The 23,937-nt window shown below is 41.8% G+C and overlaps 1 protein-coding gene across 1 annotated transcript in view; it reads right to left on the bottom strand.

The window, feature by feature from the left end:
• Positions 1-23,937, bottom strand: part of MYO3B (myosin IIIB) — a 477,280-nt gene that overhangs the window by 405,841 nt on the left and 47,502 nt on the right. The window contains exon 7 of the mRNA XM_525960.6: positions 13,789-13,934. Coding sequence (XP_525960.6) covers positions 13,789-13,934 — 146 coding nt within the window. The remainder of the gene's footprint in view (positions 1-13,788; positions 13,935-23,937) is intronic.

Here is a 23,937-nt window from a genome sequence, read left to right as displayed (position 1 = left end):
AATCTTTTAAAGCCACTTGTCCATTTGGTGAAGGTCTCTTTAGTTGAAACTCAAGGACGTTTGCCATATAACCACTAATGAGGCACCTTTAAATGAAAATGCTTTCCAGAATTCTAGAACTGAACCCACAAGTGGAGCTTCCTCAGCCTTTTTGCTGTGGAGCTGCCTCAGCCTTTTTGCTGTGGAGCTGCCTCATGATTCATCTGTAAACCCAATCAGACAGGACTGTCCAACATTTGGACTGAACAAAGGCAGCAGTGATCATCTTTATACTTAGTAATAGGAAAGCATAATTTGTTTCTTGTTTTTCTTGTTTTTTGATTTGAAATACTTAGGAACAGAAGTTCTAATATTTTCTGTCTGCACTCCAAGGGATTGGTTCAGATGCTCCTGCATTGGAGACCACAGGAATAGTCAGTAACTCTCCCTTATTTCTCTTCTCCCTCAAGCAAATGTTGATATGAATAAGAACATCTGTTACTAAACTGCTGAGGCCAAAAGGGTTAGGTTTGGGGCAGAGGAAATGTGGAGGAAGGTGGGCAGGGTGGTGTGGGTTTGTTTTCTCTCTAGCTCCTTGGACTAATTAAAAGAATAAGGATAAAAATAGAAAGGCCCGTTTATATAGAGGGAGTTGATGTTACTCTGTTGAGAGAGGAGAGCCAAAATGGTGAGGCTCTGGCCACAAGCAGAGTTGCTCAGGGACCTAAGTGGCAGAGAATGGCTCAGAGCTCAGGATAGGGGCTACTTCCCTTCCTCTGAGTGGAAACCAGTGCTTTGGCACCCAGGACTGGAGGCTTTGGGAGTTACCAGAATGAGTAGCCTGCAAAGGCCTGGATGTTCTGATGGTAGATAAGCAGGCAGTAAACGTGGCCAAAGAAGAACTAGATGGAAGAGAAATAACAAGGCAGAGGCCACACAATAATGATAGCTCAAAATGGCTATGAGTACATAAGGAGCACGCTCTTGAAGGTTTCTAAAAATTCTTGGGCAATACTTTGGGAGGCATTGTAAGCAGAATAAAGATGTCCATGTCCTAATACCCAGAACCTGTGAATATGTTAGGTTATATGGCAAGGGAGGATTAAGTTTATATGCAGGTATGGTTACCAATCAGCTGACAAAATAGAAAGATTATCCTGGATTACCTTGGTGGGTCCAGTATAATCAAAAGGGTCTTTAAATTGGGGGAGAGGGAGGTAGAAGATACAGTGTCAGAGTGGTGCAATGTGAGAAAGACTAAAGCAGCCATTGGTGGCTTTTAAGATAGAAGGGAGCCACAAGTCAAGAAATCCAGGCAACTTCTAGAAGCTGGAAAAGGCAAGAAAACAGATTCTCCCCTAGAGCCTCCAGAAAGGGACACAGCCCTGTGACACCTTGATTTTGGCCCAGGGAGACCCATTTCAGACTTCTGACTTTCAGAACTAAAGGATAATAAATCTGTGCTGTTTTATACTACTAAATGTATGGTGATTTTTTACTGCAGTTTCTTAAAACTAACACAAGAGGTATGCAGCTCAGATCTTGCTAGTATGGGACTGAGCCTGAAGACATCAGAACCACATAAATATAAAGCAGTATTATCAGGCAGATAGGATCCCTGTGACTTGGAGGCCTAGGTTTGACTAATTTTAAACCCCTCCTCAGCCCTTCAAGTGGGAGACTTCCTATCCCTTCACTCTTCCGGAAGGAAGGAGGAAAGAAAGAGATATTTTCATCAGAGATAAGTGTGGACTGTAGGAGTAAGGGCAGCCAGGAGGGGTCTTGCCAATCAAGACTGATGAGTAATGCAGCATGAACACAAGAGCTTCCAGTCCAAACAACAGGTGGCACAGAAAGAGGGGGAGCTGGGAACCATGAATCCAGAGAGCAAGCCAAATTTGCCACCAAGAATGTGAGGCCAAAGGAAGCAAAAGCTGAAGGTTCAGACGTAGAGGAAGCAAGAAGAAAGGAGGGTTCAGGAGGGGACTCCCCACACAGTGCTCCTCACCATTCTTTGTGCTATGGTCTGAATGTTTATGTCCCCTCAAAATTCACAGGTTGAAATCTAATCACCAGTGTGATTGTTGTAGGAAATGGGGTCTCTGGAGGAAATTGGGTCACGAGGACGGACTTCTCATGAATGGGATTAATACCTTCATAAAAGAGGCCTAAGAGAGACCTCCTCATGCTTTCCCCCATGTGAAGACACAGCAAGAAGCTACCATCTATGAACCAGAAAGTGAGCCCTCATCAGACACCAAATCTGATGACATCTTGATCTTGGACTTCCCAGCTTCCAGGACTGTGAGAAACAAGTTTCTATTGTCTGTAAGCTACCCAGTCTAAGTCAGCTATTTTGTTATAGCAGCTTGAATGAACTAAGACACCCTAAATAGGCCAGTTGCTTGGCATGGAGATAAAGAACGAAACCTTGATGAGGCCTGGTAGAAGTCAATGCCCATTCCCCATGACCAGGATGAAGCATGATGTCAGGATGCTGCCTGCCCTCTGTGCAGGTTTTAAGCCCCTTTGAGACATAAGAAGCAGATGGTGCTGCTCTTTGGATCATATTCCACAGGTGCTTGACCCTTGCCCAGATGGACACCTGAATCTTCTTGGAAATCCTAACTTCAGAGGACCTGTGCCAGATAGGCCACAACAGCTACCTCTCAATGTCCCCAAGTACTACTGTGTTCTGAGATGGAAAGATTGACCGTTAAAAGGCATGTCTTTATTCTGTACTTCATTCTGGAAGTACTGAGTCTGGAAAGAACTCAGAGAAGAAACGTAGAGCTCCCTTCTCCACCCTGAGCACTGCAGAAGAGTCTGGATAGAAAAGGAAGTTCTTGGCTCAGCTCTCTGGAGCAAGGGAGAGGAAGAATCTCTCATGTACCCACTTCCTATCTAGAAGCAGACTGAGACCTGCCAAGCATGTTATGTAAGATTGTCTTGACTTCTACAGAAATGCCACTTAGGGGTTGAAGAATGGAAGGCTGGCCAATCTAACTCCTATACCCACCCCTAGGACTCTCCTAGGAAGAATACCTCCCTCCCTCCCCGCATTGTCCCATCCCTAACCATGCCCTAGGCAGACCTCCAGGATGTTACTAGGAGCAATGGACTCCAAACTAGATAGTCACTGTACTAGTTTCCTAGGGCTGCCATAAGAAAGCACCACAAACCAGGTGGCTTTAAACAATAGAAATTTATGCTTTCACAGTTCTGGAAGCTAGAAATCCAAAATCAAGGTGTTGGTAGGGCCATGCTCCCTCTGAAGCCTCTGGGGGAGGATCCTTCCTTGCCTCTTCTAGTGTGGCCTTCTTCCTGTGTGTCTGTCTTTATATGATGTTCGTGTGTGTGTGTGTGTGTGTGTGTATGTGTGTGGGTCCATGTCCAAATTTTCCTCTTCTTATAAGGATACCAGTCACATTGGGTTAAGGATCAACTCTGCTCCAGTATAACCTCATCTTAAGTGAGCTAATTATGTCCACATGACGCTATTTGCAAATAAAGTACTGGAGGTTAAAACTTCAACATATCTGTTTGTAGGGGGCACACCACAGTTCAACCCATAACATCACCACTGGCTATTCTGCTAGAATCCTTTTTTCTACTTTTACATTCTTCATAATGTGCAACACACTTCCATTGATATCATCTCTCATTTCTCAATTATCAACCATGGGGTGGGAATTGGGAAGGTAGGAGCAAGAATTTCCAGAGGGAGACTCTGTAGTTTTAAAATATCAACAAAAAAAACAAACAAGGGTCTGATAGTTGTTTCAGGGAAGGGTTTTACTCAACCCCTTCAGAATCATCTAGGGAACTTGTAAATATAAAATAATATGCATGTTATCCCAAAATTATATTTGTAAAATTAATTGTATTTGTATATAAATGCTGAACTTGACCCAAACCAATTAAATTGAAATTCCTGGGGAATGGTACCCAGGCACTGGTATCTTTTTATTATTTATTTATTTATTTATTTATTTATTTATTTTATTATATTTTAAGTTCTAGGGTACATGTGCACAACGTGCAGGTTTGTTAGGTTTGTTACATACCTATACATGAGGCACCGGTATCTTTTTAAAGCTCCCAGGATATTCTTATCTATAGCAAGGACTGAGGACCCTGTCCTGGGTGAGACTTGCTGCTGCAGTGAGTGGCCCCAGCCCTGCAGTTAGTAGCTATTCTCATTCCTGTCTATTGAGAAGCCACAGAATATAGACAGGATACTTAAGAAAACTTTACATAAGCCCTGTTATCTGAGTGCAGAACATTGTTGCTCAAGAATGGTAGCCATTTATTCCCCTCTGAAAGGTGAAATGATGGAATAGTAACAGAGCAGGAGCAGAACCGGAACCCAGGCATCTGAATCCCGGTTTGAAATGTCAGCTTCAGGTTTAGAGTTCTGCCAGGGTAAGACTCCCTTATGGCAGTTTTGGTCTGGTACTCAGAAGGAAGACATCATTCCATCTGGCTAGGACAGAGCCACCGTGGGGGATGCTGGTAGTGGGTGCTCTATCAAACCTCATGTTTCATGCAAGATGGTCTTACTGTTTGATCCCCCCATTGGGCTTACAGCTACAAATAATTCATTTTTCACCGTGGGCTATTAAAGTCACGGCTCTTTCAGCCTATACAGTTCACCAGGGTTTCCAAGGGTTCTATTTGCTAGTTAGAGACCCCCATTGCCTTTAACGACTAAGACATTGTGGGATTCCAAGCCTGTCATCCAGCACACCAACCACCCCTTCCTTGAATGTGACAGAAAGGCTGCCAATGTCCTCCAATTCATTAAATATTTTTAAATGTTCAGTTGGCAGGACGGTCAGCAGAGTCCTGCCTCAGGCCCCCAGAACTTCTCGCAGTCAGTGTGTTCATACCAACACGATTATCCCCCAGCCAGTGTATTCATACTGACACAATTTTACCCCAGCCAGTGTGTTCATATTGACACAATTATCCAGTGTCCCTCAACACAATCTTTCCCGGGTTGTGATTCCATCGCTACCACCATTCTCCAGTCTATGTTTTTCCATCTTAGCCACTAAGATATCACAACAGATTTTACTTAAGGCCAAAGATACAAATATATTATGTCTAAAATAGTCCCCATTCATACCAGTCTCACAATAACACCAAATAAGGAAATTGTCTGACATGGCTTGTTTACAATGAACCCATGCTAATTCCTAGTGATCACAGCTTTCTAAGAATTCACACACTATTCAAGGAGAAAATGAAAAAAATTTTAGTAATTATCCCAAGGCGAAAGTCAAGCTCACCAGATAGTAGTCTGCAGGCTCTGCCCTCTTCCCTTATTTGAAGAATTGAAGCACATTCTCCCTTTTCCACTCCTCTAATACTGTTTCTGTTCTCCAGAATTCTAAGAGCACTGATAGTGGGGCAGCAGTCTCACTAGTATATTCCCTCAGCACCTGGAATATCACTCCTCCCCAAAGAAACCTGAACTTATCTGCAACAACCAGGTGCTCTCCTTACAATCCCCTGACCTGGCTTCAGTTTTCTGTCTCCTTTTGCCAATGTTTTGAGCCTTTCCAGGTTGGGCTGGAAAAAAAAATATTATCTGTGGTAGAGGAAATAGCAAAATGGGACTCAATTTTGAATCAATGACCCTAAGTTTAGAACTCTTGCTATTGTCCCTTTATCTGCAGACAAAAAAATTTCTAGAACCCTGGAGAAGATTGAACCTACTAAGGGGGCTAAAAGGACCCTATAGAAGGAGGCAGCCAAGACCAGTCATACAACTCATCAACCGAGCACAAAACCACCACAAAAACTGATAGAACTGATAGCAAAGGAAAAGTACCATGGCCCTAGTTTTCTTCAGAGGATGACAGCATCACCACTCATTGTAGATATCATGGCAGTGGAGACTAAGGCCAGCCCTGCTTCCTCATGTGCAGTTCCTGTCACAGCATTCATGTATGTGTGTGAGGGTGAGGTGTATGTGACCATATCTCTTAAGAGTGTGTCTATTTACAAAGGAGTTGTGACAATGGATACTAATGGCAGAGTCCTTCACATAGATGCAATGTAAGTAGTAGGGACTTGAGAAATCAGCCTTCATTCTTTCTTAATTCCTCATACAATCATCAATCAATCAATTAGCTGAACTTTCAAATGACTGATCTCATGGGTGGCTCTTTTTGAATAGAAGCTTTCAATTCTTCAGCTACAAGGGAAAGAAAATTCCTTACAGTATAAATATGCCCTTGAGATATTTTCCTTGGTAGCATCCAGCATGAATTGAATGCTTACTATGAAATATTCTGACCACTTTACATTCTTTAACTCCCACAATAGCTCTATGAGGTCGACATTATTCATATCCTCATTTTATAAGGGAGGACACTGACACACACAGACATGAAGTAACTTGGTCAAGTTCACACTGGTGAACTTGAAGGTGATGGAGCTGCTAGTTGAACCCATGTAGATTGACTGTAGAACACTGTAATAACTTGAGAGCAAAACTGGTCCAATTTTCTATTCCTTCCTCTATCTGTGCTTAGAACCCTGTCACCAATATGAGAAGTATCTCAGGCTAGCCTGCTGGAAGGTAAGAAACAACATGGACCGGAGCCAAGTCATCCTAGCCAAGGCTATCCTAGACCAACCAACACAGCCACATTCTCAGCTGATCACGGATGCATGAGCAAGCCCAGCCAAGATCTGCAGAACCACCCAGAGAACCCATAGACTCATGAAAAATCATAAATGTTTGTTGTTTAAGCAACTAAGTTTGGGGATGGTTTGTTACATACTAGTAGTTAACTGATACAAACAACCATGCTGGACCACTATACTATATTTTCCTTCTAATGATACTGGCTTCACTTGACTCTAGGATCCTCCAGGAATGGACAGCTCCAGCTGTGAAGAACCTTCCTTTAGACTATCACCTCATTGCTCTTCATCCCTGTCTTACCCCTGCCCCTACCATTACGCCAACCCATAAAGGCAGTTATAATTATTCCTCACCTTTATTCCTTAGTTTTTTCTGGAGTAGAGAGGAAACCAGGGTGCCTCAACTCTAGCACAATTTTGAGCTCTGTTTCCTTGCCTACTTCTTTGCCCATCTCTCCATCATTTAGGAGCTGGGTTGGAATTAGCCACAGTCAGTTGTGCCAAAATAATAAACCAGGGTAATGAGAAGAAGGCACAGATAGCGCTGGGAATCAACCCCTCGCACCTTTGGCCTGTCTCTCAGGGTGAGCTTCTTACTCAGTAGTGGTGGGGACCCAAAGTCCCTGAAGGCATGCTCCTGCTTTGTCACCTGATCCCCAAATGAAACCTTGCAAAGCTAAATTCTCCCTGCCTGCCAGGACTCAGGCAGGGGGCAGTAAGCAGTACCTACATAGGACTGAATGGCCCCAGCTGCTCAACTCGAATTTAAAAATAATTTGGAAATGTGTTCCACAGAGTGAAAGCCTTCTGGGGCATTTCTGCCAGATGCCTCCAGCTACTGGGTTCCCACGGAAAGGGAGTGTCAAGTCCTGGGCCCAGAAGATATTCTGGGGATCTGGAACAGGGTACATACTGAAGGCAATCCATTAAAAATGGGATTAGAAATCTCTCAAAGAAAGAAAAAGATACATAAAACATAACTGTTTTTCTATTGGAATATTTTAAAACTTTTTTTTTTTGCTATTAGGCACTCAATAAATGCTAAATGATGCTAATTCTTCTAGCACTTCTTGCTTTATGAGTGAAGCTTGGATTGTGAGGATTCATTGCTCAAAAGGCCAATAGCTAAGTGACCTGGGTTGGTGAAGAGAAACCAACACTCCCCAGGGCAAATCCAGCCTCACTGTGCCATTAAACACTCACCACCCCTCACTCATTACACTTCAACAATAGTTTAGTTTTAATTTCTTTCCTTTATATTTCACAGCCCTAAAGGAAAATGTCCTGTGACAATTCTGTAATAGTGAGACAATTACTGGTGACTCAGGGCTCCCTGCTGCCTCTGCATCTCACAGCGGAGGAGCAGGCAGGGACTACTGCTTCCCATATAGGAACAATTTGGTTTGTGAATTAGGAAAGTCAGGATCAAAAGGAATCTTAAAAAAAAAAAATGCCTATGTAAGATAAAAATTTAGCCCAAGGATCCTATTTCAGGATGAGAGTCGATTGTAGGCACTGAGTCCCTGAGGAAGCTCTTCAAATAGACACACAAATATTTCAAGCAGTGACTTGCCCATCTGAGCCCCACTACCCACAGCATCCAGGCAGTCCACAAGGATCCAGACCCTGGGTTCCCGAAAATCTGATTTCTCCTTTTTGTTATCCAAACTCTCTCCGTTTCACCTTTACCGATAAATGAGGAGGAGGCAGTAAACTGATGTGCTCCTTGACAGCAAAAACTCTGTCATCTCTGCAACTCAAGCACCCAACCCAAGCCTGAGTCTGGACGAACAAAGTTTAAGGTGTCCTAGGGTAGAGGACAAGGGCATTCCCAAGTTCCCAGTGGATTGTGCTCCAAAGCTCTTTTGTAAACTGGTAGTTTCGAACTTGGAAAGCATTTTCTTTTTCCATAAGTATAAAGCTCTAGAGGAAGCCTAAGTCCTTAGACTAGGTCACACAGCTCTATTTAGCCACAAAAATCTAATAATGCATCCAAAGTAGAGAACTTCAGCTATTCGATTGCTTCCTCCTAAATAACCATTGAAAATACTGCTTTCATGAGAAAATGTGTTCCAACTTAGCATGCCAGAAACAGATTTCCATTTTCCTCAAGACCAAGAATGTGCTTTTCCTACTAAAAAAAAAAAACAAATAAATAAAAGGGAAGAGAAAAAATAAGAGAAAGGCAAAGGGAGAGAAGGTGTTGGCTATACTAGAAATAGCCCTGACACGGGAGATACAGCTTTGCAAGGAAGGTGAGATAAGACAGAAACTTCTGGGTGAGAATAAGATATCCTGAAGTATTTTTCTACTTTTATATAACATGTATTCCACAATTCTTTAGTTTAAAAACTTGCCTTAAGTGTTCTAAATTAGGAACTAAAAAGCAGTTGCTTTAAGGGGAGTTTGGAGAAGGGAGAGATTTCTGGTTTGCGGGTCATAAATCAATGAGCCAGAGACAGCCTATGTTCACCTAAGACAACACTCTTGATTTCTGTTCTTCATTTCTTGGCTGATTCAGTCATGATGCTAATAATATTCTAACTTTCAGGTTGATAATGTCAGCTTAAAATTGGTAGGAGGAAAGATATTGGACTGTAAGCTTCTTAAAGGGCAGGACCACTTTCTATTCATTTCCATATACCCCAGTCCCCTCAGTGCTCAACATATATAATTCATCAACACATAATATAATTTAAGGAAGGGCTTTAACTTTTCAATGTAGTAGCAAAACATGTGGGCTTTAGAGTCAAACTTCTCAGATTCAAATCATTTTTCCTCCCTGAAAAGGAGGGAAGCAAGCCTGCCTAACATCCTTGAGTTTTCTCATCTGGAAAAAATAGTGGTAACAGTAACTTACTTCACAGAGTTGCTGTGGGGATTAAATGCATTTCTGTTTCTAAAACACAGAACACTGCACCTGCCCCATAGTTAGCACTTGACAGATCTTAGCAGCTATTATTTCTCCATGATCATTGAGCTAATTGTCTTGTATCTTGCCCCCAAATTAGTTTCTCAGGGAATGTGGTAAACATAAAAGTTGGTTGGTATAAAGGGTTAAATTGTGAACCCCAAAAGATATGTCTACTCAGAACCTGAGAATGTGACCTCATTTGGAATAAGAATTTCTGCAGATGTAATTAAGGCAAGGATCCCCAGATGAAATTATCCTGAATTAGGATAAGCACTAAGTCTATGTCCTTATATGAGACCAGAAAAGAAGACCCAAAGACATGGGAAAGGCGGCCAAGTGAAAACGAAGCCAGAGATTGGAATCATACTGCCACAAGCCAAGGAAAAGCTGGAGCCACCAGAAGCTGGCAGAGGCAAAGACAGATTCTTCCCTAGAGTCTTCAAATGGAGTGTGGCCCTGCTGACCCACTGATGTGGGGCTTCTGACCTCCAGAACTGTGAGAGAATAAATGTCTGTTGCTTTAATCCACCAAGTTTGTGGTCATTTGCTGTAGCAGCCCTAAGAAACAAATACAGCTGGGTCCAGGTGACTTTGGAACAACCTAGATTTAGTGAGGGAAACAAGCCGAAATGCAAATTGGTGATGATCATGAGCTGTCCTTTTTTTGAATTGTGTACTGCAGGGAAATTCTCTTTAGGAAGGGATAATTACCAGCTTCAGGGACTGGAATGTTCAGGCCAGCCTGTGCTGTCCACTTCCAGCCAAAGACATTTCTGCTGAGAATCCTGAAAACATTCTGCATTTTTCCACAAGGAATAAACTGGAACTATTCAATGTGTGATGAGACAATGGACACAGTCAGCTCCTACCTGGCCCCAAATAAATGGGCAGATGATGCAGCTGTCAGTGACTGACCAGTGAACACACCCACACGGATGCCCACAGCCTTCCTCACTCCCCTCTATGGAAGTCAAGGGGGTCATTAGCCAAAGACTCAAAGCTAAGGAAAGATACCTGCTTGTCAAGAGACCAACATAATTGTATATTTCCACTAACTTTATTGATTCTTGCAATTATATCTATGAAACGGATCTCTTTTTAAGGGAAAAATATATCCAGGTCATCTTCAAGATCCTTTTAAGCCTTTGGAATTTTAAAGAAGTCCTCAGTAAAGAGTCACAAGAGACAGTTGAATCCACTGATGTTGAGAGAAATGATTTTCACTCATTTGCTCCCTTATAACTCCTGGGGAAAAATAGCAGCAGACAGAGCAGTGACAGTCAGAGAGGGGTGACTTTTTTGGAGCAAAGTCGTTAGACGAGATGACACATGCTGACAAGTTCAGCGAATAGTGGATGCTCTGCCAATCAGCAGGTAATTTCTGTGTGTTTGCAAAGTGGGAAAGATTGTGAGTCACGCAGTATTTCAAAGCAGGTCACGATGACCCTGTGTGTGATCTTCCAATGTGAAGGTCAAGAGAAAGGAGAAGGTGGATAAAGGAAGAAAAGGGAAAAGCAAGGAGACCCCTGTACAGGCCAATCAACCACATCAAGGCAAGTTGCTTCCTATTTCCTGACAATACCCAGGGAACCTTCCTAATTACCTGTTTTATTGACATCTGAAGCTCACAGGTAACCAGTACTTCATTAACTCATAAATCTTTTTTTTAACTTGTGAAAGTCACTTCTTCCCTGACTCCGTCAAGGTTTTATTTTCTTCCATTACTGGGTAATTTACTCAATTTATTTCCAGTAAAGAAAGGGTTGCCGGGAAAAGGTCAGTGAGGAAAGCCAGAGGAAGAAGCCATACGCAGTATTCTGGATCCCAGCATACCCTGAAAAGGATTTCATTGTTTCACTGACAAGAATTCCAAAACACTGAAAATAGTCACATTCAAATAGAAAAAAAATTAATTCTGAAGCCAAATGGATTCAAAGGATTTTTGTCATTATTTTTCATTTGCTTTTCTCCACTGAGGGGGCGGAGAGAGAGAGAGAGAGAAAGAGAGACAGACAGACAGACAGGCACTGAACTGAGATCGATTCCAATGAAACACACAGGTAAATAATTTGAATGCCTTTTTAAAATACATAAATGCTTAATTTCTGTACTTTTCATCAAAGAGCTTTTCTGGGGAAAGGATACATTTTTAGCACTAGAAATTAAGTAGTACTCACACGGGATGCACACATTTGGTGAATCCATAACCCTTCAAAGAGAACTGTGCAATTCTAATTGACAGAGCAATTTTAAAGTAAATAACTTGGTGAATATAAACCCAACATATTTTTCCTGGTTTGGGGAAGAAAAAAGCTGTACAATGTATGTAAATATGCTAAGATTTAAAATAAAATAAAATAAAACCTCTTGTCATTCTTGTCCAAGAATGTCACGTCAGCCATTAAGGTTGTGACAATGGCAAGTGTTGAACACACATGAGCACACATAATCACACTGAGAATCTGCTGACTGATTATTGCTGACATTGCCTAGTTCAATCTGATTCATCATTTGCACAGGAACCAAGAGACATTAAAAGGGCAGGAGGTTACACTAGGGGGAGAGAAACAAAGCCTTAAACTAAGTTGGGATAAGGATCCTTTTCTAACAATTGCCCAATTCTTGGGATCCACTCTGTCCCGAGGCAGGCAGTAGAGACTTAGTTACTCGTATTCCACATCTGGAGATCTGGAGGCTTCTCCCAAGATGGAAGAGATGAGTGGTGAGAGAATATGAGATTATTAGAAGAAGCTTGGCTGGGCACAGAAGCAAGATAAGTGGAGTCAATAGAGTGGAAGGGTCTATTTAAACACATACCCCCCTCCCCCCCCCCCGCCAAAAACACACACTCTTTGCTGCCTCACATTTATCACCTTAAGAAATTTTTGAACACCTGGTCTATATACAAATACATAACAAGAAAGGAAAAAAATATAGATGATCTCTTATCAAAAGTACATATTATTTTGCTAAAGAGAAGCTACACCTTAATCCTGATATTCAGGAAATTATGTTGCCACATTAAATAAATGGTGAGGGGTAAACCATTTGTAAAAAAAATCAAAGCACACACACAAATCATTCCAGACACCATTTCCCATTTTCTGACTTATTACTATACACAATGCAGCTTTTAGCTCCTGCATTCTTATATCCTTTTGAATGTTCACCAGACTATTAATTTAAAAAGCCAGGTGCTTCGTCTGCTCCTCTAATCGCTGTGACCTGTTTTTGTGATTCGAAAAAGGCAAAAAGACTAACTCTGGCTTGGGTGGGAATCATTTTTGGAATAGTGGTTGGTGGTTGTTCACATCTGGATTAGGTATAAAATGATAACATTATGATGATGAACACCAGAGAGCCTCATCTGCATATAAATAGACCTAATCAGAAATGCAAATTGCAATCAGGAGAAATTTTTAAAGGCTCTGATAGCTGTGTGATTGTGCAGATAAGGAAAGGTCAACACTTGTATTGTTAAGGCAGTTAAATGGCTCCCAGCCTGCCCAGAGCCTTCCTTTGAAAGAGACATATGGAAGGTACAAATTATCTCTCAATCTGCACCCTGGTTGGGAAGGAGTCCCTGGATAGCTTCATATTCCATAACTAGAGCCGTGAGCTGGCCATACATCAGCCCGATTCCAATGAAAGGCAACCCAACCTCTTGTACAAACCACTAATGAATACACAGAATAGAAAGTATACTTGCATTTAAATGCTCTCCAAACAGACCTCTTTCCGCACAATTTTCCACTGAGACAGAAATTAAGGGATGGAGAGTAAGATATAGCGCTGATGTAACATTTTCTGATACATTTCAATGCTAGTCTGAGTGAATACAGCAATATGATATACATATGTTTTCACTGAATACTAGAGAAAGTATGTAATTAAAAAGAAAACACTAGCATTTAGACAGATTACTTAATCCACAATTCCATTCGTAGTCTTATCGTGCAAAGTACAAGAAATGAGTGTCTCAGAAAAAGCTGAGTGCTAAAAATATGCAATTGTTCCAACATGGTCTTATTATTCCTTGGGGTATGTTATCTTTCAGGAACATCCTCTTCTCTATCCCCCCCCCCCCAACCCCCCTTGCTTTTTCAAAGAAAATATATTTCACAATCAGGCTGTGGCAGGTTTGGAGAGAAATTGCTTGCAAACTATTTATTATCCCTCTAACTAGACGCTTTCACAAAGAACTAATGAGTCAAGAGCGCCATCTTGTGTCTTACCTTGGAATCTTAAAGAGTGTTTTCACAGGATGCATGTCAAAGAGGGGAGGGTCTCCATCCCCCAGTTCAATAGCTGTGATCCCCAAGGACCAGACGTCACAGCGAGCGTCATAGGAAGAGTCATACTGCTGCTCACAGGCAATGACCTATTAGACAAAAGCAGGACATGACACATCAACCCTACTGCCACATCAGATGTCCTAAAAAGGCCCTGGGCTGATCTTAGCCCCCTTCTCAGTTTTCTTGGCCACGATGATATTGAATTCCAGTAATAAGATGTGTGTATTCTAGGCCTTATTTGTGTGTAACCAATTTATTATCTTATACGTTCATTAGCTTTTAAAAATGTGTCAGTTTTGTTTTTAAAAAGCATGCATTGAACCGTCTAAGTAACAAGAACAGTGCAAGGGGAGGAAGCGGATGTATACCACACCATCCCAACCCTGCTATTCTTTAAGGAAAGGCTTTGTCTACATCCTTCACCTCATTACCGGCTACTGAATTCAATAACAAGCAACAATTGTTCTCAAAGATGCTTGTGTACTTTGAGATGCATGAAATCCCCGAGAGTATAACCAACTAAGCAGAGAGATGTTGGAAGACTCACATGGTTAACATAAAGTAGAAATGACCCCACTCCACCCTTCCCTTTTTCTAAGAGCATCTTTCCCCTCCTCAAACTCCAACAATGGTGTGCATCACAGAAACAACTGCCATTCCAGTTACTTGGCCCGACTAGGTACAAGAGCAGCAGAACTAGAAAATGACCCTGGGCTTGTCATTGGGTTGAGGAGTCTGTAACCCTGTGGAGGAATGTTTTTATCAACTTTTTGGGTCAGGCAAGAACATCTCCTACACTCAGACTCTGATGACTATCACAATGGCGATAGGAGAAGTCAGGAGTGAGCCAGAGGATGTGGAGGACCAGGAACTCCTATTTGACCTAAAATCTGCCACCAGGGTGACCCATGGCCATGGCCAGGTGGGAGACTTCAATGTCTGATGATCCAAAACATCAGGGAGGGGGCAACACCTATAATGGTGAGCACAGGAAGACCAGAGTAATAGAGACACCCTCTTAGGCCATTATAATGTCTTTAGTTTTTTTCATTCCAAATGAAATGAGACTACTGACTGCGGTGAGCAGAGGAGTGACAGATCTAGCTTATGTTTTAGCAAGATCACTCTGGCTACTGTGCAGAGGATAGATTATGAGGAGAAGAAACAAAACCAGTTAAATATGTTACTGCAGGGATCCAGATGAGAGATTGTGAGATGGCGAGAAATAATCAGATTCTAGGTATAATTTTGAATGTACAGCCAACTGGATTTGTTGAACAGGGCTTAGAAGAAAGGAGAGCTAAGGAACACTCCAAAGTTTTTGACATGAGCAACCACCAGAATAGAATTGGTATTTACTAAGATGAGGAAGACAGTAGGAGGGGCAGGTTTGGGGTGAAGAGTGGAGGTCCATTTAGGATATATTAAGCCTCAGATGCCTGGGACACTTCTAAATGGAGAAGAGTATTTTAGCCTGGTGAGACTCATACTGGACTTCTGATCTAGAGAATCGTAAGATAACTGCTATGGTCTGAACATGTCTCCCAAAATTCATGTGTTAGAAATTTAATCCCCAATGCAACCAATGGAAGGTGGATCCTTTTGGGAGGTGGTTAGGTCATGAGAATTCTGCCCTTGTGAATGGATTAATGCTACCATGAAAAGGGCTTGCAGGACTGGGTTTGCTCCCTTCTGCCTTCTGCCATGTGAGGACGCAGTATGAAGGCCCACACCAGATGCCAGCACTTTGACCTTAGGCTTCCCAGCCTCTAGAACTGTGAGAAAATAAATTTCTGTTCTTTTTAAATTACCCAGTCTCAGATAATCTGTTATAGCAGCATGAAACAGATTAAGACTAAGAAACAGGTGTTTTAAGCCACTAAGTTTGTGGTATTGTTATGGCAGTCATAGAAAACTAGTATTCCTGCTCTCTTCCAGACACAGTGCATTGGACTTGTAAGACCTGGCAAAATGTGCCAACTGTGCAAAATGTGCTCTAAACTCTGTGTTCTTGTTCTCATAATTGCCCTGTACTCTTCTCTTCTGAGCTGGAGAACATTTTCTATATATCCACATCCTTGGCCTGGCCCCAGCCCCATCTTCTGAATAGAATATCCTGTCATACTTTTAACACATTATTTTCAAATGTACATTCAAACTGAAGTTCAAACAATTCCAATTTCAGAACCAAAGGCCATTTCATTGCCCCCAAAGACCTCCCTTTCCTCACCCCAATCAGGTGAGAACCTACATTATTTTTAAAGATCCCTAGAGAAGGCTATTCAACACCTTTCCTTTCAGAAATGACACTTTCGAAAGTGTAAGACAAACATAATTTTAGACCTATCAATCAACAAATAGTTCACTGTTATTCATGACACTGTGATAGGGCCTGTGAGGGAGAGAGAAATAAGACTCTGTCCTTCCCCAATAGGAGCTATGGCCAATCAAAATATAAGGTGAACCTATCATAATTAAATGACAAACCATGACAACTATAAATGCCCTAAGACAATGTGTACTAACACGTCCAATAAAGGATATGGGCTCTAAATGCTTAAGATTTTAGAAGGAGACCACTGCTGGCTAAGCAAGACAATAAAAAGTATCTAGTACCCATAGTCTACAACTTTTGCGGAGAAATTCAAATCAGCTTCTAGCCAACTTGGATGGGACACAAAAGGCAATTCTAAGAATATATCTAAATGTGAAAATGGAGATATTCTAACATTTCTCAAGTGTTGTCCTAAAATATTCAAAACTTGTATCTTGTTTCAACTTCTCTTTACAGATAAACATTATCTTCGGCTCATTCTGATTAATAGAAAATCATATCTTGGCCTAATTCTTCTCTTCAGTGCATCACGTAACAAAGAAATTATTTAAGTTCAGCCTTCCAAGGAAGTTTATTGAAAATTATGCTAATAAAATAATTCACAAATAATTATTGAGTACTCATTAGTCTGGCATGATAGTAGGCCCTGGGAAGAGAAAGTCAAATACACACTGAACTTAATCTTCATAATAATTTGGCAAAGTAGGTGCTATTATCACTTATGCAGGTGTGGAAACTGAGGATAGCATGGTTAAACAGCTTACCTGGCATCACATAGCTAGTAATTGTCAGGGCCAGAATTTGAACCCAGGCAGGGAGAAGGATAACTAAATGAATCATTGCCATATAAGTGCTACCTATAATAAAAGTTACAGTTGGTTAAAATTGTTAAAATTATCAGCTTCTGCACTCATATTTTGACTACACTCAGGTGTTCTGAGGTTTTGTCATTTCAACTCCACCTTCTTCGGGGGTCTCTCATTCAGGATTGCTCCTTACCAGGAGGAAACAGCCCTTTCTGCAGGTGACACATACGATGAGAGTTAAAGAAGCACTCTTAAGAGGATGCAGGGCAACTGAAGGTCAACATCCTGGAATGGGATTCCCTATCAATCCAATACCAAAGTCTGAAGCTATTTCTTTAAGAGAAAACACTACTATCATTCTCTTTAGCTCAACATTCTCCTTGTCTCTAGGTTAAATAGAGCTGAGTTAAGGATGCTTGGATAGTCGAATGGTCTTTCTTCCCTTGTCCCCAGGAGAAGGTGACCTCAAAAAGAACTCTCTGAATCAGTTGTTAGGATGCTCCATTAAGAAAGGAGAGTGACGATGGCAAGTAAGTGCACATCTTTGGGACCAGGTTTTCCAGGTTCTGTAAGTCACATTAAAGGAGTGGAGAGAAATGAGACGGTGTTGACAAAGGTCCAGGATCCCAAATGCACACCCTTTCACATCTGAAAACAAATCACTTATATTCTCAGGACCTCTCTCTATCTATAAAGTGGTAAGGTGGAAATAAATAACCTATACCATCCCTTCTAGCTCTAATATTCTACGACTTTGCGACTTCCAAGTAAGTGATCTTTGGGTAGTATCTCAAACTGAGAGGCTAACACTGCCATACAAATTAGCTAGAGTGAACAGTACATTATTCTGAGGTGTGAACAGGATGGCTGGAACTTTGAGGGGATTTTGTTGCCAATGTTTTGTAGAAGGTCTTAAGGTCTATGAAAATATGCTGGTTGCTGTAATAATGCCTCTGTTAAGGAAGATGAGCTTCAGCGACAGAGCAATTGTTTGGAAGCTGGTTAATGGAGCATGTCCAGGTTCCTACCTTGAAATGCAAACTTACGGCTCTTCTGGTACAGTTAGACTACACTGCTGCTTATTTTAGGAAGAAGAAAAACACTAATGCTGGATTACTAGCAATATCTATGCACTGGCAGCTTTAGTGCCCAAGGCCAATAGCTATTTTACCTAGCAGTGGGCTTGAGACTCCCAAATGTTGGTCATTACCACCTTAGCTGCCAAAAACTTTTCTTTCTGGAGAAGATTGAGAACAAGAAACAAGTTTTCACTAATGGCTTAGCTTGACAGGTCTTTGGAGCAAAGGCTAGTCATTATCTGTCTTCAATTGTTGAGGCAATTCTCTTTAGCCTTCTTCAGGCTAAGGAGTTCACAGATCCAGACTCCTTAAATCTACCCCCAGTCACTCCCTCCTACCCCACAGAGGGAACACCTCCCCTCTCCTGCGGGAATCTATGGGATGAAACCACATCCACAACTGCTTGGCACATATCATCCCCTTGTCTGTCCTTGAGCAGGGTCAGCTGTGTTCTGTTGAAGATGGCTGTTCCTTTCCTTAGCCACCAGCCAGAAAATGGCAGAGAAAAACAACTGTCAGCAGCTCTTGGGTCACGAAGAGACTTTCACCTCTGACTAACGCTAGAAAATCCCAGAGCCTGGCATTTTTGTTTTGGTTTTGCCACCCTCTCACTGGGTGACTTTGACAAAATATTTTATCTCCCTGTACCTCTTCTTTGCAAGCAAACCAAGCAATCCATTTTTCATGGGCCTCATCCGAAGCACTGCTTATGAAAATGCTGGTTATTCAGCTTTTACTATGGCACTAAAATGTTAATAGTAGATATCACCGGATCACTGACATATGGGTAATAATTATTTTATCTACTTACTTCTTTAAGATCTTTTGTGTTTTCTAAAATGTCTATAGAGAGCATGGATTATTTCTATATTAAAAAGAAGCAAATTTTATGTTTTTTTGTCTTGAAAGTATAAATAAATATTGAAAAGTTTGCCTTAATTTTCAAGGGCATGTTTCTTTCTTCTGGAGTATTTGTTGACTGCTGGGATTCTTTATCAAGAAGTTGGCAGGTTAAAGGTTGTGTCTTGATTATATAACTAGGTCCCTGGCTGGATGTGGTGGCTCACACCTGTAATCCCAGCACTTTGGGAGGCCAAGGTAGGCAGATCACGAGGTCAGGAGTTAGAGACCAGCCTGACCAACATGGTGAAACCCCGTCTCTACTAAAAAAAAAAAAAAAAAAAAAATTAGCCAGGCGTGGTGGCACATGCCTGTGATCCCCGCTACTCTGGAGGCTGAGGCAAGAGAATTGCTTGAACCTGGGAGGTGGAGGTGGCAGTGAGCCAAGATCACTCCACTGCACTCCAGCCTGGGTAACAGAGCAAGACTCTGTCTCGAAAAAAAAAAACAAAAAAAAAAAAACTAGGTCCCCATGAGATTAATACCAGAAGAATGAAGCATAATTATTCATGTAGTATAATCGATAAATGTTATTGAACATAAGGCTTTCTAAAATAGAACGTCTCTGGAATCAGAAGTTGTAGTTACAGTATAACTATTCCAGTGGCAGATTTTTTTAAATCAGTTTTACAAATGAAATTCCCTTCCCAACTATATCCCTTTCTACCGTAAGCACAGGGCATGAGTAGAGTACTTTCACTTTCTCGGGCCATCATGATCCATGACTAGGACTTATTGATAAAGTTACCAAGATAGGAGTGAGTTCCACCCTCTCTCGCACAAAGACTTGGTGTATAAGAACCTGAGCTTACAGCTTCTCATCTCAAGATCTTCATTATCCAGAAAGATCATCTGTATTATACTATATGTGAAAGGGATAAAAACAGTCAATATATGAGCTTCTAGATTCAGAAAACCTAGTTTCTCTAACAAGATAGTTAAACCATTTATCAAATTTTATGTCAGAGAGCTGCTGGGCTGAAATTTCTTCCAGTAATGTAATTTTAAGCAATGTTTTCAAGCAAATAGTATTATAGTATTTTTGCTGTCATAAGAAATAATTTATCAAACTTAAACAACAGGTATTATTCAGACTACTTAATTTTTCCACTAATATTTTTAAATGTCATTAAAAATGTAATTAGGTTTGCCTTCTATGTTCTGATTACTCACCTTACTAGAATCATTCATGCAATCCAAAATTATAACCAAAGGTCAGGATTAAAATTTCACTCAAGTACACAGGCAAAATGCTGTTATCTCAAGAGCTAAATTCAGCTAAATAAGAGGCAAGGCAAACAGACCTAAAGCTATTAATCCTTGGCTGACCTTGAGCCCAAAAATGCAGGCAATAGACTGGCAAATAAGATGGGCTGAGAGGTAGGAAGGCAAATAGGATTCTTAATTTTGCTTACCCAATTCATGCAGCATAATTGATAAATGTTATTGATCATAAAGATTTCTAAGTCAGAACTTCTCTGGAATCAGAAATTGTGGTTACAGTATAAATATTCCAGTGGCAAATATTTTTATCACTTTTACAAATGAACATCTTAAAGTGTTATAAGCTGAGATACTGAATAAACAAATGAAGTTTCTTACCTAAGATGATACATAATTTCAAGAGAGGATACATTTGAGATTCGTTCATTTTTTTTTTTTTTTTTTGTAAAGGGAATATGGACTAGATGAACTGAAATTGAAGTATTTGGCAGGGGGATGGTCTTTCATAAAACTAAAACTAGGGCTAAGATTGAATCCATGTTTTGTACACTATGAAATTGTCAGAAATAATTTAAATTAGACTGTTCTTATGAACTTCAGGAAGGTCTCTAATTATAATGCGATGTTCTATGGGTCTCTTTTTTCCCAGGATTATAAGTTTCAGCTTAAGTCTACAGAGAAATAAAGCCAGGTTCAAATTAAAAACACTCAAAGCACGCTTACACTACACCAGCTTCCCACCATAGCTAGTGGAGGGTAGAAGGGGAACTCACTCTGGGTTTGAGGTCAGCCCACACACTGATTTTTGCACCTAAATTCCCTGAAGCCCTGGGAACAGATCATTTATTCTTACTTGTGTGTTAAGTCCCGTTCTCAGACTCAGGACCAATATCTACAGAACTCCTAGCATGTCCAAATTTCGTATGTGTCCTTGGTACTCAAAAAGTGAAGGAGCACATTTGCTTGGAGACCCAGTGCAATCCCACTGTCCTTGCCTGTTCCAGAGCTTCCTCATACAGAGATGGACAATGAAAGGACCTTTAAGATTCACTCATTCAACCCCCTTCTTTTACAGAAGAGAAAACTGAGGGCCTGAGGGGAGAGTCAGTTGATTTGTCTGAAATCACACAGTTGGTTCATGACCAAAGCAGGAGCAAACTCCATGGTTACCTACCACCTTCCTGAGTGAGGCATCTCTTGGGAATCCTTATAATTATGGAGAATGCTGAGCCACTTCCAAATAGAGTCCATATTCAGAGAGCCGCAGTCACAGTAACGTCTACGCTATGAACCCATAGGCACAGCATGCAAGCATTAAGCAGATGGATTTCCTGCTGCCTCTCACTTCCCTGTCCCTTCACTCTCCCTTGCTGCCCCTTTCTTTTGCCAGTTAGTGCTCCATTTCCATCATAGTATGTTAAGGACAAGGAGAACCTCTACAATTCAGTCCATTTTACAGCTTGTCAGGTCACGTATTATTACACCAAGTCAGGAAACAGATTCAGAAAGTTAAGAGATATATGCGCTCAAGGCCACAGCTAGTAGGGGATAGAACTGAAGGATGAGCACCCAATCAGAAACTATTGAGGAAAAAAATGTTTTTCTCCTTCATGACACATCTGAAAAACAGGAAGGGAAGCAAATCAATCAGAGTATCTGAAAGTTCCCACTTGGACATACCCCTTCATCGGCAAGTATCTGTGGTTTCTGTCCTCACCCAGGCTGACAGCACCATGCAAATAAGGATGTCCTTGAGAATGTCATATGTTCCTGTTAGAGAGTGATTCTGTTTAGCTCTCTAAAATTAAAAAAGGTACAGGAGGCCGGGCACTGTGGCTCATGCCTGTCATCTCAGCACTTTGAGAGGCCAAAACAGGTGGATCACTTGAGCCCAGGAGTTCAAGACCAGCCTGGGCAACATGATGAACCCTGTCTCTACTAAAAATACAAAAATTAGCTGGGCGTGGTGGCACATGCCTATAATCCCAGCTACTAGAGAGGCTAAGGCACAAGAATCGCTTGAGACCTGGAGGTGGAGGTCGCAGTGAGCCAAAATCACACCACCACACTCCAGCCTGGATGACAGAGCAAGACCCTGTACCCCCCCACTTCCCCTCACAAAAAAGTATGAGAAATACCCGGGACATAATAGAGCACAAGAAACACTAGTCCATCTGCCTCTACTTGTTCCTATTTCATCCTACTCAAGGCTCCTCTGAGGTCCCATCCCTCATGCTGACTGCTCTCCTCCATTTGCTCTCATGGTGGCTCAGTGGCCATCAGGTAAGGAAGCAAATGTAGAGTTTGGCTTGGGTGGGAATTCTCTTTCATGGGCTGAGACTGTACCCAGAACAGGGCAGTGGAGGCACTGACTGGAGGTCAGTCATGGGTAATTTGGGACCCAGAGCTCAGGAAGAGCTGAGGCCAACTGGGACATTCCTTCAGCAAACACTTCTGTTCCTGCAGTAACAGAATCAGTTTTTCCTCTTTTCCTCTTTGGTGGATGAAGAGAAGGGGCAACAGCAGATGCTTTGACCCTTCTCACCTCCCCGGAGAGGAGTGAGGACAGCCTTAAAAATTCCAAATGCTCCTGGTAGTTGTTCCTTTGACATTTCTGGCTTAGCACTTCTCACTCAGCACTCGGAGCGGATGTGAGGCCTCTGCTCTGGGCCTCACATGCTTCTGCACATCTAGGATCTAAAGCCCTCAGATAGGGTCTTATATTTAGACCCACCAGGAAGAGGGTAATAACATATCACCACCTCCTCCAGAATCAGCCCCCCGCCTCCACACTGACATATGACATATGACTCAACCTCCCCACAGAGCTCCAGCTGAGAGGGAACTATCGCTGGAGCTGAGGTGAAAACCTGGGGCTGCATCCAGTCATTTCCACCCCTTGCACCTTGGGCCGTTTGCCTGCTGGAACACTGAGCGTCTGGGTTGTGCCTCAGGGCCTTAGAAGACAGAACCACTCTGCAAATGTAGGCAGGCCAGGGCCAGCCTCAGAACCAGAGAAGGAATCTGTTTCTTTGAGCCTGACACACAATGCCTGGGGTGAACCAGGCAACAGCAAAACGTTACGGAATCTCAGAGATGAATGTTTCTGGAGAAGGTAGGCAGGTCTTTCAGCCAATGATCTGAAGTTCTAAACCTCTCATTTAACTCTCCTGAGCTCCCAAAGCCTGCATTCCTCACAGTGATATGACCGGCAGACAGGGCCCCATGAATCTCCAGTCTTTTAACAGAGCCAGGTAAAATGGAACCTAGCAGCCATGGCATCATCATTAGTTCACTCTTACTGGGAACTTGGTGAGATCCCACCCTCATTGCTTGTGGAACATCAGAGCCATGGAATATGAGAACTGAAAGCGGGTCTTCCCTCTAAAAACAGTAAATGTTCCCTGTAAAATAGACAGGACCTTAAAAGGCAAAGACTACCTAAGCCAATTTCTTCTTTTTTACAGATGAGAACAGGCTAAGCAGAGGTAGGCATAGGGGCAACATATGCCACCACTGTTAGAAGCCCCTATTGTGTCTGGCACTGCCCTGAACAGTTGCAGTACATTATCTTATTTTATCTTTTGAGGCAGGTTTTTTTCTCCCCATTTTACCTCTTTTAACTTCTCCCCATTTTACTAGTCAGAAATATTAAGTAACTTGCCTGAGGTTACTGGTTATATGGGTAGCAGGTATCTATGATTTGCTCCCAAATCTATCTGACTCTAAAATTTGTGCTTTTTTA

This window comes from Pan troglodytes, chromosome 13, assembly GCF_028858775.2.
Source record: "Pan troglodytes isolate AG18354 chromosome 13, NHGRI_mPanTro3-v2.0_pri, whole genome shotgun sequence".
Taxonomy (NCBI): domain Eukaryota; kingdom Metazoa; phylum Chordata; class Mammalia; order Primates; family Hominidae; genus Pan; species Pan troglodytes.
This window is presented reverse-complemented; position numbering and strand designations above follow the sequence as displayed.